This window comes from Barbatula barbatula (genome assembly GCF_947034865.1).
Source record: "Barbatula barbatula genome assembly, chromosome: 4".
Lineage (NCBI taxonomy): Eukaryota > Metazoa > Chordata > Actinopteri > Cypriniformes > Nemacheilidae > Barbatula > Barbatula barbatula.
In genome coordinates this window covers 4948772-4967255 of record NC_136768.1, presented here as the reverse complement: position 1 = coordinate 4967255, position 18484 = coordinate 4948772, and the positions used below count along the sequence as shown (strand labels likewise).

General features: G+C 37.6%; 1 protein-coding gene across 2 annotated transcripts in view; it reads left to right on the top strand.

Annotated features, from left to right (window-relative positions):
* The window catches only part of btbd11a (BTB (POZ) domain containing 11a), a 95938-nt gene that overhangs the window by 66012 nt on the left and 11442 nt on the right, over positions 1 to 18484 (top strand). For both annotated transcript variants that reach the window (XM_079455431.1, XM_079455430.1), the window contains exons 3-7: positions 9466 to 9673; positions 12942 to 13094; positions 13578 to 13743; positions 15820 to 15909; positions 17573 to 17674. In XM_079455431.1, the coding sequence (XP_079311557.1) occupies positions 9466 to 9673; positions 12942 to 13094; positions 13578 to 13743; positions 15820 to 15909; positions 17573 to 17674 (719 nt within the window). The remainder of the gene's footprint in view (positions 1 to 9465; positions 9674 to 12941; positions 13095 to 13577; positions 13744 to 15819; positions 15910 to 17572; positions 17675 to 18484) is intronic.

The following is an 18484-nucleotide window of genomic DNA, read 5'->3' as shown; positions in this document are numbered from 1 at the left end:
CAGACATCACTCTGCTGAAGGCTGTTTATGTTATGGTACAGATGTTTGAAAACAGCATTTGTTTTCTTTATAAACTTGTGTGCATAGTGTTCCAGTAACACTGGAAGCAAGTACATGCATTTTATAGTAAATGTGTCTGGAGTAACATTGAACAGTATTTATTTCCCTCAAGAATTGTATTCCTTTAAGAATGGCTTTCATTTTACGGTATGAATATTACATACACTTGTCTTTGAGGAACAAAATCACAATATGTCTCCACATTTTGGTGACTGTCTGTCAGTGATAGGATTCATTTTTTTATTTCAAGCTAAAGGTCATTTTCTCAGTAAGCTGGCTAATTTTCTTGCCTTTTATTAACATTACTGGCTGTATTTTTAATAATAATAATGACTGTCCTCTCCCGAGTAAGAAGAGAAATCAGCACGATTTAGTGTGTAAAGGATAGTTTCCCAATCAAGCCCTTTTTATCTCATCACATCTCTATGATGTTTCCTGGTGTGGCTGATCCATCCGGAAACACACCAAGTGCCACTTCAGCTTCGTGACAGATGTTATGTAGCTAATGTAAAGTAATTAGAAGGTAAAAAGAACGAAGAATGAAAGTAGAAAGATGTGATGATTGGCTTATTAAGCCGCATTGTGAGTTAAAATAATTTTCCGTTACTGAAAACTTCTGGATTATTAGCTTTTTACCCCTTGTTGTGACAAATAATGTCTTTTTCCAAACCTGCGCTACTTCTACATCAATTTCATTGGATATCCTTCCCATACTGTACACTTAAAGTGAATGATTCAAAATCTTTTTTATATCTATGGTCACCGTGTCCTTCAGTGCAAATCACTACTTTCATCTGTTATTTCTACCTGTTGAGAAACACTTTTCTGTCTGAGTCGATTGAAAAACAACCGTGTGCAAAGACACACTCACAAATTCAAACTCACACTAGTATGCAGCTCCTCGCCAGTTTTTAATCCTTCAGCTCTCTGTCTACATTTTTCATTCTCTGAATTTGACCTTTTCCTTGTTTAGTTCATCAAATCTGGCGGAGATTTGGCAGTCGATCAGCAACTTGGTTTCATGTTATCAGGGTTTTATCAGGATGCTATATTCTTAAATCCCCTTTGAAATGCAGTGCGATACAGTGGCCTGGTACCTTAGTCAGTTAGCAGTGCAAAAATGTGGCTTTGAGTCCCGGGCAACACGTATATTGACATACTGATAGAATGCACTGTGAGTTCCTTTGAGTCTGCCACATTTGAGTAAGTAGCTAAAAGTGTCTGCTGCATGCATAAATGTAAATGCCTTTTTTTCAACAAAGAAAATGCTCCGCTTACCTGTTTATTAACACAATATTTTAAGACAGGCTTTTTTGAGACAACTATAAAATAATGATATTTATGCATGCAGTGTGAGATTGTTCTGAAAGTCACCATGAAACGGAAGTTGCGATTTACTTATTTTCTGTATTGGGACATAAATCCGAGTGAAACGTCTTCTGAAATTAGAAAAACATGTAGAGCGGGGCTTTACTTCGCCCTTCCCTTTTTGATAGGTTTGTTGTAAGTTGGGCCTGGAGGGGAGGGCTAAAAATGCCTGGCCATTGGACAGTGAGTAACCTCCAACCTCTTTATTTGTTGCTTACATCATGTGGAGAGGAGCTTAATGTTTTTGATTAAAGATTACAAGTGCAAATGAATACAAATAAAATAAATTAAATCATTTATAATTCGAATTTTCCTGTTTGATTTCATGGTGACTTTAAAGCAAACCGTCTGAAACTCTGAAGAAATAAAGTAAGGGTAACTTCAGGCGCTAATAGAATTATAACTAGGAATCTTGTTTCTTTGCAGTACTACATTAGCCAAAATAAATAATTGGCTAACAGTTTTGAGTAAACCCTTTAGAGAAAGACAGTTCCGTTCTCACTTTACGCGTATCATTTTATTAAGTAATAAAATAAGGATATTTTGCAATATTTCTTTCGATTTTATTTGCTCGCTTTTAATGTTTTTATTATAAATTTGAAAGCATCACCCTGGCCTCCACTTCCGGGGCCCTTCAAACTCATTCAAATGGTCCAGCATGTATGCTAAGAGGTGGAGGAATAATCTTACAGTTCACTGGTCATTAAAGATTTGTGGGCACATTCTGGGACTACTTAGAACAACTCTCACTTCCGAGATCTCAGCCAAGCTTCTCTTCGACTCCTGCCGTGTTTGCGACCTGACAGATGAGGGCAATTGAGTCATTATTTTCACCTGTGCAAATCACAGCTGCTCCGGCTTTGCCTCGTCCTCCCACTGAAACTTCTGACATAGTGTTCAGAGAGTGAAATAAATGTCGGAAGATGCATTCGCGTTTCAATTATCAAGATGCAGGGCATTTTAATGTAATAAAAGCTGGTTTCTAACTGGTTCTTAAACTTAAAGACATAATTGAAACGCAGTTGATTATAACTTCAACAATATCCACTCCTGAGACAAATGTAAAATGCTTATAAGTTACCCAATTTAAGATTACTTAATGTTTAAAAAGGCGCAAAAGCGTCCCCGAAAATGAAGAAAAACATACTTGTTGTCCCAAATACACTGTTAACCGGAAGGCTTTGCTTTTGCAACCAGTTTTGTGTCTTAGTTGAAAAATCCCACGTGCTGTGGAGCAGATCGCTTAGCAAAGTTCCTTTATGTCACGGTCAAAGGGAAACCCGGTAATTACACTGAGAGGGATTCATTATAAAGGCTTCAGTACTTTCCTGGTGCTTTCACATTGGTAGTTAATGCCGAGATACCTCTGTTTGTCATGTAGGCCTACTACACCAAATTTGCAGTTGGCACCCTGCTAAGACTTGCATAAGGTCCAGATGCAGATATGAAATATATACATTATTAGGAATGTGTGAGTCTTTCTAGACCTGCTGTTTCTTTACTGTTTTTCTTTATTATTTTAAGGGTAAGTTAATCATTCTTAATCTTGATATATGTAAATTTAAGCTGCAATCTGTACATTTTTGGTTAAAAAGAAACAGCTATTGAGAAATTAGATAAAATCATTGTTAAATTGTTCATTGTTATTTTAAGTCTGAGGTTATTTGACATCAAAGCGACAACGAGCAACTTTTTGACCTTAAAATAATGTCTCTAAAATAATTTTTGTGGTAGTGTAACTTTTAACTGGACGAATTTTACTGCCCGAGCAGCCTCCTGTCGGCTGACATTGCACTTGTAACTTTGATTTTCGGGTCGGTACAAGAACAAAGAAGAAACGCTGATTTAAAAAACAGTACAGTTACATATACAGTTGTTTACATATACGTATCTGGGTCCGTCGGCTTTGTAAACAAACATACGTGTATTGAGCTGCCAGCGGGAAATCTTTGCTACAGTTTGACGAAACTGTAAACAGACAATTCCGCTGATCAACCATGTGGGGCAACAGTGAGCAGGACTCATTGTCGCTTTAACCCACATTAAGTAAATACATAAAGTAAAATTTCAATCTTTACATTAAATGGAGATGGTAATATAGCTGCACATTTTTATGAACTGTAGCTTGAAATTTGGGGGAAATCAATTGTACGTCATTTTGTTTCTATGTATACTTGTAATTTGTATTTCCATCAAAAGCTCCTTGAAACTTTTGCACAAAAAAATCCTTGGGTGTTTGGCAAATGCCCTGTCTCTGGTTTTCATTCGTTTCTCTGTTTATCTGCATCGGCTGTGTGTTTATCAACCTAGCTCGGACCTCAAATAAGATTACAAAGTATACATCACTTCTGCTCTCATACCCGATAGTCCTGTTGGATCTCCTCATAAATTCTGCACCTTCACTGAACAATTATGTAAAATATGCTATTGCGTCGATTTAGCATTTAAGACGGTGTAATTCAAGACCTCCTCTGAGCAGCTTATACAGGTTTTTGGTATAAACTTCACTAATGAGCATCCCCTCTGACTTTCTGACACGCACAGACTCCGATCATCTTAATGCCCGTCTATCAGACTCTTAATTGCTCACACGTCCTGCATTATTTCCATCTAACCTCCAAAGATCAGCCAGATGAATCAAGTCACCTTCTGTCTGACACATTTCATCACAAAATGAGATTTGCGGGTCAAAAGGTAAGCGAGACTGCTTCTCTGTAATCCCAGTTTGGCTCTTCTGGAAGCACGGCAAAGGTTTCCCTGTAGCTAGCAGCGTGCATGAATTAAACATGAAGACAGTCTTGAAAGCAACACCTCTGGCAGCTGGAATCAGAGTTCAGGATTGCTTGAGGACAAATAAACTGACTTGAAACATGTTGAGGCAATCTTACTGTGTGGTTTTCTGGCATGTTTACGGGGATTTATATGTGATTTGTGGTTACCTTGGCGAAAAATAAAATGTTCATATATGCAATATAAAATTAAGCAACATTGTGAATAAAGTCAGGATTTTTAATGGAAAATGATGAACTACCATAAGGCTTAAAACTATAGGTTTTATTTTTTGTTTTCAGGGTTTGGATGGAAAATAATTCCTGTGGTACACCCCTTTAAGGCATTTTTGAGTCAATATCGAGATATATACTAAATATTGTTGAAAAATATGAACATATAATTTCTGCCAAATCACCCAGCCCTGGTCATCAGTCAGCAATAACTGCACTTTTAAGGGTGCATGGTGTTGGTTTCCCTGTATTGGTTATTCATGATGAATGTCATGACTTTAATGCCCTCAAAGAAGAGATGCTTTTTGTGCTACCTACCTTCGGTTGATGGATATTGTGAGTCGCCTTTGTTAATGGGAGCACGTTTTCAGCTAGATGAATCATGGCCTGGGTGAGTTTTCCTTTATAATTCCGGTCCACACAGCGCATGAGGTGAACAAGGCAATCTGCATTCTCTGGAGGATTCGCTAGGATGCCCTGCAGATTTATTCCGTCGATACACAAACACTCCATTTGTTTGCGAGTTTGTGTGTGTGACTCTTAAATGAAGTCACCTGTTTCAATGACACATTTGCTGCCTAGTCAAGCGTATCCTGGGATTCAGCGCCCGTCATCTCTTTCAGATTGACTTGCTGATGGGTAGATCAACGTCAGCTTTGATCTCGAGTCATCAGCGGAATCACTGATGGAAAGAGACAACAATATTTTCATATAAACAAAAAGCAGTTAGACAAAACCGAGGAATAAAATGGATGATGTATTTGATCAACTGTGTATTGTAATTGGTCTAAGGTCATTGTAAACCACTTCCTTTTCCAAATGATGTACAATTGATGTCCATTGCCTTTTTTTAAAGTATTTAAAGTATTAAAGGCTCAAATCCCATGATTTTGTTGTAAGAACAAAATGTAACATATCTAACGTAAAATGGCACCGTTATGAAAATTAGCTTAGTTTACCCTCAAGTTGTTCCAAATCTGTATGCATTTCTTTGTTATGATAAAAACACAGAGACAGATATTTGAAAGAATGCTTGTAATCAAACAGTTCTTGGCCACCACTGACAACCATAGTAGGAAATTTTTATTTGTTTTGTTGAATGTAGGACAGCAAACAGTTCCATGGCATTTTTTCAAGAACTGTTTGGTTACAAGCATTTTCCAAATATTTTTCTCTGTGTTTATCATTTACATTTAGTCATTTAGCAGATGCTTTTATCCAAAGTGACTTACAGAAATTTCAGGGATCAATAAATCGATATGTCATAGATGAGCAATAATACAATAGGTACTTAAACCAAGTTACTTGTTTCAATGATAACAGAATTGCCATTTTTGGGAGAACTGTCCCTTTAATTTTGGCTAAATTTGCAACCCTTTTACCTACTCTGTCAATTTGATCAGTTTTATCTATCTGTTCATAATCTTTCCTGTGGCTTCAGTTCTGTCCTTAATGTATTCCAATGATTAATTTTGGCTTCATGGACAAAATGTTAAATGCTTTCTCATTTGTCACTCTGGATTCAAGTGTCTGCTAAATTAATTTAGTGATAGTTCACCCAAAATATCCTGCAATCCCCTTCTTTCCTGTTTGGCAAAAGAAAGAAAGTCATCCAGATTTGGAATGACATGAATATGCGTAAATAATGAAAGAATTTATATTTTTCGGGTGGACTATCCCTCTTAGGGTAAAGTTCCAACAAATAAGATATATTTAATAAAACACGAAAGTGATGTGTTCTTACTGTAAATGTATTTCTTCATAAGGTCACTGTGAGTTGTCTGTAGAGAGCCTCCATGATGCCATCAGTACACACTTCTGAAATAAGCTTCAAAAGGACTATGCTTTTTGACACTAAAAGGGCAGAGAGGAAGAAAAGGGGACACAGTTAGTGTTTCTGCTTTGACTTTGTCCTTTAGTGGCTCTTTGAAGCTTTGTGTTTTCATTCTTCGTTATTAGATTGAAACCTACTTAAGATTCAGCAATTCATCGAAAGTCACCTTCCATTCGATTGTTAGTATTATTTCAAAGTCAACTTGAAATTGCATTTGCAAACCTTTGTATTAAAACGAAAATGACTTTAACAAATAAAAGAATGAAATAATAGGCTTGGTTGATTCGGATCTTGAAGAGTCGATTTAAGAATGGAGACAGGTTGTTGGTGTTGAGGGGTAAAATAATAAGAGTGCACGGTGATGTCAGCAAAAGAAAAGTAGTTTCAGATGCGGAGCAAGTTTTTTAATTTGACAATTCCTCAACTTAAAAAAAAACTAGTAATAAACAAAGGCAAAATATCTTAATTTTGTACCATCTTGACTGCGAACACTCCCTTCTCTATCAGCATTATGCAAATCAGCACAGCAAGTAATAAAAGAAAACTTTACATTTCGCCTCAATATCGTTCTTGCTCGGATGAGTGGATGGGCTCGCGGGGCGTCTCTGCAGAGTCATATTCGACGGGGGCGTGATCCGTTCCTCATAATTACACCTCTTAATACTGCATCTTCTGGAAAGAGAAGAATGGGATTTCCAAGTCATTCTTCATGATTTATGCAGGTGTGCCTGGGAGGCCTTTCGGGAACGACCGGAGAATAATTACTGCAATGTATAATGACGTGAAAATGCCTGCGCTCTCTCGGCTCTTCTGACACACTCCAAACTACATCAGCTGCAAAAGAGCAATTAGACTAAAGAAGGCCATGTCGAGGATCCGTCATTCGAGTTGACTGCTTCTCGCCGGCAAAATAGGGATGAGAGTAAAAAGGGGAATTTGTGGACCTATAATTGGAGGGTTGGTTTGAAAGAAAGTAGCCTTATTAATATCCTCATTTGTGGAGTTTGAAGTGTCTTAACTTGTGTGGGGATGAGGGTCAACATTGCCATCCATCAGCAAGGGTGTTGGAAGTTGTGCTGCCCATGATTCAAGTGCAGACTTTATATTCTCAGAAGAAACTGTGAGGGATCCTTGCTAAACGCTACAGCGGTTTTGGTGTGGGTTTTATTATGATGAAGGGGTCTGAGCATCTAGAAAATACTCTTCATTTTCAATCATAGATTTGCATTTCATATATTTTCAATTGTGCTATTTATCAGATATATTGTGATATCAAAATAGACACAAAGTATAATAATGAAGGTGGAATTGATCACATGACTGCTTCACAGGACTGAACAAATAAACGTTTTCAAATTGATGCCCTATGGGAAGCATAGACTGAAAAGAATTTAAAGGCTGTGAGGTTGGTATTCTAGAAAATAGAAAGTTTGCCCTACTAGACAACCTGACATTTTATACTCCATTAGGTTCCAACTCTGATGTTCTGATCTATAATTATGATCAAATCGTAACAGCTGGTCTAGAGCCATATGTCTGATTTAGTCTCTTTCTTATTATTTTATGACAGAACTGTCGAATTTGTTCTGATCCTTGGGTCTTAGTTTCTAGGTAAAAGTCAGCTGCTATAAATCACAGCAGCAGTATGTATTATAGGTATGCAGAGGTCTTCACACTCCAGTGTCCAGCAGCTGTGTTCCTCACCAACTCATGTGTTCTAGAGGTGCTTTACAGTACACGTCCGGTGTAGACACAGTGTTTGATGTTTCTCTTCAAATTGCTTAGTAAAAGTTATTGCAGAAACAAATATGGAGGTGATGGAGCTGTAAAACTAATATAGATTTTAAAGGCAAAAATCTGAATATGAGTAAATTTGATCAGAAATGTTTGATTCATATTGTAATGTTCAATGATATTGACTTTTGATTGTAGATTTGGCATGAAAGAATTAGAGATGCAGGATACTTAAGCCAGAAGTTTTTAGGAGATGTGTAGGAGAAATAATGGAGATCTCATTTGTGACTTATTTTTCTTACAGGTACGGACAAACTTTCCCTTAAACTTCGTTCTCTGAATCTTTTTAAGGCACTCACATTGTTGAGCTCAGTAAAATGCATTAGATTGTGTTGTTTAGGGATACCACATTTCAAGCTCGGGTGCTTGAATTACAAAAGTGCCGCCAGATTTACATTCTGTCCTGGTTGCCTCTATTACTGTATTTTTATCGGTTCAGCTTGTTGTCTTCCTCATGTAGCTCCAATTTTTTTGCTCTTAATAGGATGCCTCGTTTTTTTATCATTCGCAAGGGCTGTTTTTGTGTAGCTGTGTGCGAGACGTGTGTGTGTGTGTGTGTGTCAAAGCCAGAGAAATGAAATATTTGTGTTAGTGTAAGAGAGTGTTTTTTCACAGCTTCTGCCATGTTGCTTCATCCAATAAAATGAAAAGCAGCAACACATACTCACCTTTGAGTATGAAAGATCGCCAGGACGCAGGTTGTTTGCAGGGTCAGTAATTTTGCTGTATGTGTGTGTACTGCGAGTGTGAGCTTTCCAATTACATTTTTCTTTTCTTTTGCCGAGATGACTGGTTGAAAATAATGATATCTAAGAAACTACTTTAAACTACAAATGTATTCATTTGTCTATCACGCTCAAATACGAGGGCTGAGTATTTGTACAGCCCGCTCATTTGACACACTGCATACTGTGTAACGTGAAGTGCACACTTTGAGACACTGACACAGGTGCATCCTCAGGAGTTTGATGGATTGCCAACAGGTGAAGACACTTCATGCTTCAAGTGTGTGGAAATGAGATTTAAAGCACCTGGCACTGGGAAGAACTGCATATTTTCATGCTTTCATGTTCTTGGTGAAATTGCTCTAAATTTAAGCTGTACTCTCAAGGTTTATTGGGAGAAAATTTGTGAAATATTTGACAAGATTCCCCTCCACCTAACAAGCAGTTTTATCATGTTACCCCTGTGCCAGATTGTCGTGAGAAGACAGTCATTCCCGTCTGTTATGCATGTCTACCTGTCATACATGCCATGTGTCTCTGCATCACTTTTAGTCCATGTCTAAGAGCTTTCCTGTCTTTTCCTGTCATATGCATTTTCTTTAACATCAAGCCATGACCGTGACGGCATTGTTGTAGACACACATTCACCTAAGCTAAAGCACATCTCTCCTGCCCCCTATAGGTGAACTGGTGTCACGCGCCATGCATCACCTTCAGCCTCTTCACATCAAGAATCCCAGCAACGGAACACCAGTACACCAGAACCGCACTGGGACGGTACACTGGGAACCAGAAGCCCTCTACACGCTCTGCTACTTCATGCACTGTCCTCAGATGGAGTGGGAGAACCCGAATGTAGAACCATCAAAAATCACCCTTCATACTGAAAGGTCAGAATATATATACTGTACATTAGAACAATACAAGTTACAATATTGCAGTTATAAATATAGCAGAGCAAATTTATTCAAGGAAAATGGGTTTTATTTGATAATACAAAACATTTAAAAATAAAAGCATTCAAGAAGTTTTAACATGTTTGTAAATGTTTTGTCAAGCCCCCCTAAATATTTTACAAAGCTGAGCTTCGCTTTACACACCCAGCACAACTATACAACATGAATACAAAGTTGTATATACATTTTTAATGAAAAATGTAAAAAGGCGTCTGATTTGATGTTCAAATTTTCCACATCAGTCTCTACCATATCGCTGATTTCCTTCCTTGTACCTCCATATTTGAAATATGATATTTCATAAATTAAATATTTTGCTATGAATCATTATTATTACTCACCCTTTATGTTTGTAAATGGATTTAGCAAATATTTAACCATTAAAAATAAGACGTCTTAAAAGGTGCTTGATAAAAAAAATTAAAGTACTTTTTTTTATTTCCTGAAAAGCAGCATATAATTTACATATATACTTGGTGATGTTGGCACTCTTTGCATGCACCTGTACATGCACTAGTTTTCTTTAAAATACGTCAGACTCCCGCATTGACACTAAGCTCAATAGTCCAATTCACAACCTTAACATTAGGGAGCAGGTTATTCCCATTCAATCTAAAATTCCCCTAAATAGCGTCTAAGTAGAATGGAGATACAGTACAACCTCTTGACTCTTAGTGAAGAGCGACATGGAAGAGCGTTAATCGAGTGGAGATATGTTCAGAATCCTGCACACTGATAAATCCATCGGGACATCTTTTCCTACACTGCCTCACATCACTCACATGAGATAAAAAGTCCCCTTCCGAGGACCCTGTAGGAGGGCCATGCCATGCCCGACAGAATAGGTGAATCGGCAGGCTGTCTGGCTCCCCAGAGAGAATCTGCTGTATTTTATTCATTTCTTACCAGTGAAGACTAAGATGGGAGCGGAGAAAAAAGATGTAGGAAAAAGACAGACAAAAATAAAATGGATGGTAGGTGAGGACAGGAATAAAAATGAGTGGAGCTGGACCGAAAAGGGGTGGAGGAAGAAAAACTATTCAGAGTGAATCTCGGGTGCAGAGAGGTTCAGGTTTGGATTTATGACTATACGGTTGAGCAAACTTTTGTTGATGTGCTCATTGGCATTTCATCAACACTATTCAAATGCTGTAGAACAAAAAAGGGGAAAAAAGGCAAGGCTCATAGTTCATAAACGCTCAAAGTTATACTGCAGTATAATTACCATTATAAATAACACAATATTTGGAAAACTTCAAGGAAATGTTATACTGTAGTTAGATATACAGTATACTGTAAATGTGCCAGTTGTAATTCAACAAAATATTTTAGACTCTAGGATTTTCAGGGGAACTTTTGGAACTAGAGACCGACAGGGAACCTCCCTTCCTCCGCTCAATGCTTGAGTTGACAAAATTCATGTAACATAAATAATGTAACATTCTCCAGCCAGATGTGGTTTCAACTCCGGAGTGAAATGAGAACAGCATCTTGCTCTCTTCTAACATTTTTTCAAAGGGAGGGAAGAAGCACATTAGTCAGGCGAAAGAGAAACAGAGAAGGGATTGCGGTTTGTTAAGGGCGGAGCTGGAATTCTTGGCAGGCCTGTTTGCGGTAGGTAGGTGTCCAGAGAGGAAGAGTGTGGATTGTTCAAAGCCGGCTGTAAAACACGGGTTAGATGAACAGAGGTATTACCAGTCAAACATTTGGACACACATTAGAGAAATGTTTTTCATGAACTCTGTCATATTATTTAAAGGCTTATGCAAAAATGCTTGTAGCTTTGTAGATGAATATATTTCATACACAAATTTCTTTAGAAATTGTAAGATTTTTTTCTTTTTCATAATGCACATTTTTTAGGGAAGGAAAAACAGCCCACAATACTATACTGTACATGAAACGTTCTGTATGGTTTTATAAAGCATCCCAGGTGAATTCTTTATGTTTTCATCTTTAATTTCTTATGTTGGTTGAGACAAAGTGTGTGCAGAGCTGTGGACAAAAGTTGACAAAACATTAGATCGTTTTTAAGTCATTACTTTTGGCTGCTGCTAAATTCCACCTCCATTTTTTATAGCTGTAATAACTACTATTGTAACTTCTTAAGTATGAATCTTAATAATGTGGAGGAAGCCCAAGCTTGCAAAATTTAGCTGATCTCGATTAGGATGTTGGATGGATTATTTATGTTGTAAAGAAACACTAATGTGTTACTACGTAAAATTTTAATTAAGCATGATTTTGTCCTCTTCAAAAATGAGTATATCATGTCCTCGCCCACACACTGCACGCTTCTTAGCAAGTATGACACAAAAACTAGCATTTGCAGTGTTGTTGTGTAGGCGGACAAAACTTGTGTCATTGTTTTACTACACTTTAAACCCATAAAGCCAAACCCATTTCACAAAGCAGTTGTACACTAAGCTGGTTATCTCGTCAGATATGATTCAGGCTAATATTTTCAACAAACAAGTTATTCATAATGATCATTGAAACTCGATTGCAGTTATGTGTCATACAAACTCTGAACTCCAAAGAACAGCATTGAAACTCACAGTTGGAGTTGAGTCCTTGAGAAGTCAATGTGAAGGCAGGTTAGATGCAGTTCAGCCTGTATTGCACATAAATAGCTGCATTAAAAGGGAAACCTCACCTAAAAAATGAATTCTGTCATCATTCACTTACCCTAAAGTTGTTCTAAATCTGTATACATTTCTTTGCTCTAATGAACACAAAGAAAGATATTTGGGAAAATGTCAGCAACTGACAATTCCCGGGAGATCATTGACTACCATAGGAAAAATATTGGTTCTGTTGAACACAAAATTAGATATTTTGAAGATTTAGGAAAGCAAACAGTTCTAGGGCACCTTTGACTACAATAAAACATTTCCCTTCTATGGTAGTCAATTATGATCCGAATATCTTTCTTTGGGAGAAGTAATTCATGAAAGAATATAGATTTTGGAGTGGAGTGTCCCTTCACAGTTGGTTGTATTTATTTGCATTAAGACTCATCTGTCAAAATAACAGTGTTTTCTGTGAAACAAGTTCAAGATTTTGAATGTGAAATCATTTTGTGCCAAAAAATGTCCATTACGTCAGTGGATTACTGTCTTAACTCCATATGTTCACCAGGTATTGTAGGTGGCCTGTCGTGTCACACCCACTGAAATGTGTCTTTCTGCTGCCCCCGCAGGCCGTTCCTGGTGTTGCCTCCTCTGATGGAGTGGATCAGGGTGGCCGTGGCACACACAGAGCACCGCCGAAGCTACTCGGTAGACAGCGATGATGTGCGACAGGCAGCCAGACTCCTGTTACCCGGGGTGGACTGTGAGCCACGGCAGCTGAAGTACGCTGGGAATGTTGTGTCATTAAATACATAAAATGAAAACAGTGTCCTTATAAAATGTCCTAATTAACAGTTGGTAATTTATTGAAAAGCATTTTTCTGACCTAATACAAATAGCTAAATTCATTACGAAGTTCTTTTTATTCCCTATTGACAAGCACTGGTGTTGCTGTGTAAAAGCTTTTGAAGGGTTGGTTTCAGATGCATGCTGTTACCCTGACAGATGTGGTTTATCTTGCCAAATAAACAACCGTTCAATTCAAGGCTTCTTTTTTCCCCATGGCAACAATCTTTTGAAGTGAAAGCAGGTCAATCAGTAAAAGTCTGTTATTTATCTGAGCTTGGAAATTGCTTCTGGTATAGCAATGATAATGAACGTTGCATTTTTGTTTATTAACGTTAAAGGATACTTTCGTTATTATACAAGCATTGTTGATGTAAAAGTGTGTATGTGGTGTCCACATTGCCTTCTTCTCTTGACAGAGCGGACGACTGTTTCTGTGCCACACGAAACCTTGACTCAGCCTCCACAGAAGCTAAATTCCTGCAGGATCTGGGCTTCCGGATGCTCAACTGCGGACGGACTGACCTGGTCAAACAAGCAGTCAACCTGCTCGGACCAGATGGTATTAACAGTATGAGTGAACAGGTCAGAAGCATTGAGATACTCACACACACAGCAGACATTTATATACAGTACCACTCAGACCTTTATACACTTAGATTATTCTATGTAGATTTTACTAGACAATGGGCATATGAATCAAAACAGTGATGAATGGTACTATGAATTCATTTACTATGAATGTTTCAAAAATATTAACTGCACAGATTAATAATGCAGTCCGACCAGGAACACGTTTTAATGAAAGTGAACCTGGTCAGTTTTGTTTTCTTCTGTTGACTTTGATCAGGGCATCTTTTATAAAAAATGTCAAGATTCTTCAATAGAGCTCATGCAGTGACCTTGATTCTATAGTTGTCGATTTCAGTTTCTCCCAACTAGGGAATTAAAAAAATCCATAATGAAAAGTATGAAGTGATAAACCAAAGCATTGAAAACTCTGATCTGAAGCAAAAGAGTATTTGAACGTCAGAGAAAAATATACAAGTCTGCATGCTTAGCATCTTCAATCAGTAAATAAAATGAATCGATGCTGGTCATATTAAATTGAATATAATTAATTGGTATACCAACAACAACAACAACATACAATTACAAGAAGCTCCACAAAAATGATTATGATACAATTTAACATTAATTAAGTGAGTCACCTTGTACCATAATTACTGCTTATATAAATGACACAGTTACTCGTGATTTAAAAATTTTTCATACATCTGGATTTAACAGACACCTTCCATTGTCTCAGTCATGACTGCATTGCGTCTCATGCATAAAATATTTGAGGTGATCCAAATTACATTTCTGCCGCGTGCCTCACTTCAACAATAAATTACAGTTCCTTATATTATTATATCGCTACGTGCGAAGCAAAAACATGACCCGAAGTAACATTTAGAGGCTGAGAAAATGTAAAAATCCGTGGCGTGACCTTTAAATGAGAAAAAGCGCTTTGAATCTGAGCTGATCTTTGTAGTAAGAATCCACCCAGACAGTAGTCATGACACATGTATTATAAATGAAAGAGTGTCATCCATATTCAGGCGCAGAGGGAATGTTATTGTCACGAATATCACAGCCGCTCAACGCAAAGAATGACACCGACACGACAGTAATGACAAAGTGAATTAGTCTCGCATGTAAAATCGAGGCGATATGGCAGGAACGTGGGGAATGTGAGGAAAGAGGACATTTTTGGATGTTCTGAACATGGCAACATCACGCTGGCGATTATACTGTACTTATGGTGAAATGAATCAGCTTTTATATGGAATATGTTCTTTGCAGAGCTCTCGAGTTAGTAATACAGGAACAATAGTGAGCTGTGAATCTTGCTGCGGAACCTTTTTATTCACTGTAAAAATATAACTTCAAACTGTTCTCCAAAAAAGGTAATAAAGTAACTTGAACAAAGAATTAGTCTGAATGTGGTACCAACAAAGATTTTGTTGACTGTACTAAGATATCTAAGTGATTGTCCAAAGCGCCTCTCGTCCCGACTTCCTCACCACAACCTTGTTAAGAAAGTATATAAAAAATGATTCATGTAGGATTAAGCCAGTTTGTCAGATTATGCCAGAAATGTTTCACATCATTTGACTTCAACCCACGTGAAGATACGTACCCAAGTAAAAAATACAATTGGAGAGATGGTAATATAGAGGTAGTCATTCTACTACTTGTTTTTCAAAACACAGCTTTCTTCTGTCAAACTCAAAACTAAATATTCAGCTAGATGTTGGCCGAAAAATGATAGCGCCATAATGTAATCCATATGACAGTTTTTTGTTAAACTGCTCCTTTCTCTAATTGTCTCTTTATGTTCCTTCGCACGCCGATGCATCTGAGTGAATTATCTATGTAGATTTAATGAGTATGTATTACTTTGTCTTTAAAGTGCTTTAATGCACCATCGTCTATAAAGTTTACCGATCCACTCATTCCATTGAAGTGGAGGCTTAAAGACATTATAAGGCCCACATTAGAAGTTTATTTCAAAGGGGGTTTTCGTTCAATGGCCCTGCATTGTAACTCGTGCTTAGGCAGTGAGCTCTTACATTGGCATATGTCGCCAGCACTCATTCAGTGTGTGTTTTTCAGGGCATGACCCCACTCATGTACGCGTGCGTTCGTGGAGATGAAGCCATGGTACAGATGTTGCTGGATGCTGGTGCCGACATTAACAGCGAGGTGAGTATTTATTACTTAAAAGTTAGTATTTACTCTAAAAAGTCTAACTCATCTCTCTGTCCTGTTTACAATGCTCTTTGCATGAACTTGTAGTTGTCCATTGTGGTTGTCTCTGTGGGTGTGTCTACTTAAAACATCTGAGGCCGCAATGGCACAATTTATTTGTGAATATTTAACAAATTGACAAGCAAATAAGACACGATATTGGAGTTTATTTGCATTAAGATTTAAGATTGATTTCATAATTTGTTTTCTGTTTAAGATGAAAAATAAGATTAGTAGCTACACCGAACAGATTGTACACTGAGGTCAAAAGTGTGTTATAACTTTTTTTAAGTTACTAATTTAAAAATTGTGAATTGGTCAACTTAAACGAAACATTTCATGGTTTTGACTCGGGGGTACATTTTTTAAAACCTGTCAGGAACATGTTCAGGATATTTTGCATAAAGCCTATTTTAGGAGCATGAATATATTTTTGCTTCTGTGGAGGCTGAGTCAAGGTTTCGTGTGGCACAGAAACAGTTGCAACATTTTCAATAAGCAAATAATTAAGCAAATAGTCCCACACAATTCCTATAACTCAATGCACATGGACGATAATTCTCATTCCTCGCAAAGATAATTCTCATTACTATAATCAGTATTTTTTACCGTATTACTAAAATATCTTTGCATTGCTGTAATGAGAATTTTTGGAGGAAATGTGATGCCCTAAATGCCACAATCCAAAATATACAAATGTTCCCAAAAAGGCATTATTTTCTTACTACAAATAATATTTTAGTATAATATTATAATACTTTATATTTTTTTATTTTGGGGTGTGAAAAATAACCTGAACGTGCTATTGACAGTCTGTGTGTTTATAAGTTACTGTAGATGTATGATGTTGTGCTGTTTTACCTCTTGTGTTCTTCATTTTACTCTTTTTGTGCATCTTTACATGGAGTCGTTGACTTGGGCACAAAGCACCAAACACACACGCAATGTGATTGTTTAACAAATAGCTCATGGTTAGAGAAAGTGGGCAGACGCTTATTTCCCAGCTAATGCTACCTAGTTTCTTGCAAATAATTGTTTAACCCTGTTCCCACCCAAACGGTTTGCTCCGAAAGGTCACGTTTGGCTAGACATTCACAGCTGTTTTTTTTTTACACGGACTATGTCAGTAAGCAAGTCTAGTTTTTGTAGCCTGCGTTTGGTGCTTTGTTCATGAGTCACGGTGCTTACTCTTCTAGTGTCTGAACCCTCTGCCAATTATTCTTCCTGCCGTCTGTGTTTCATCGCTACGAAAACAATGAAACTAGTGCCTAACGCTTGTAAAACTGTAACCGCGGTCAGGAGTTTGACTTTATCAACGGCGTAGGTGTCGTCGAAGGGGAGCGAACAAACATCAACTCTCGGTATTGATTAACATGGGTTGCTTGGGAAAAGGGGTTTGGAGAGCGAAACAAACACAGACTCTTGCTTCTTCTCTTCACTCGAATTAACCTGGAGAACTTTCCGACTTTCCGCTCAGCCTCTCATTCATCCATTCATTCATTTTCTTCCCTTGTTCTTTCTCGTAACTCCTAATATTCCCCAGTTCAATCTAGTGTTCTGGTATATACAGTAATGGCTGAATTTTTCTCTCCCTGAACCTCACCTGTGTGATCTCCAGGTGCCCAGCTCACTACACAAGCACCCGTCAGTTTATCCTGACACCAGGCAGGGGACTCCACTAACGTTCGCCGTGTTGCACGGACACGTGCCTATCGTGCAGGTAGTGACGCTGTGAATGATTCGATATCTTACCTGTGCACTTTCCTGAATTAATATTATGACGCTGACGCCCTCATCATAATAATGGCAAAAGAAACGTCTGATGTTGTCCCCTTTGTAGACTGGTGCAGGCGGCATGTGATCATCCTGATTTAGTGGATTAGTTATGAGATATTTGCCTTTTAAAATGAATAATTTTGCCTTGTTTTCCGTTTAAAATCAATGGCAGTGAGGAAAGAACTGCTTTGCTTCTCAAGTAAATTGATCTAATAGTTAAAAAATTTACTGGAAAAAATATATAAAATAAAAAAATCGGGAATAGGCCATAAATGTCAAAGACAATATAGAGAAAAGATAGAGGCCAGTTTATTGACTCTGCGCTTTGTAGAAGAATATTTATAGAGAAAACAAGGTGTTTTTCCACTTTTTTTAAACAAAACTTTAACTGTGGAATCCGGTGACCTACTAAGGTCCACTTATATAGCTCATCCAGGAAAACGGAAATGCAAGGTGATATTTCATGAGGTGCTCAATCTTCCAGAAGCACCCATTCCCAGCAGGAGATGATGTACTATTACTGAAATCCTCCTCCTTGTTTTTCGTTCCTGTATAATTTCTGGAACACTTAGTTTTTTTTAGTATAAAGCAAACAATTTCTTTTTTGTATGCTTTTTTGGTTATTCTCCCCCACGCACAAAATTCATCACTTATTTGCTCCACACTTAAAACATCAAGAGCTAAGAAAATGTTGTCGAAACTACAAACAAGATGTTTCTTAGCGGTAGGAACACGGCAGGCTAATTTAATGGAA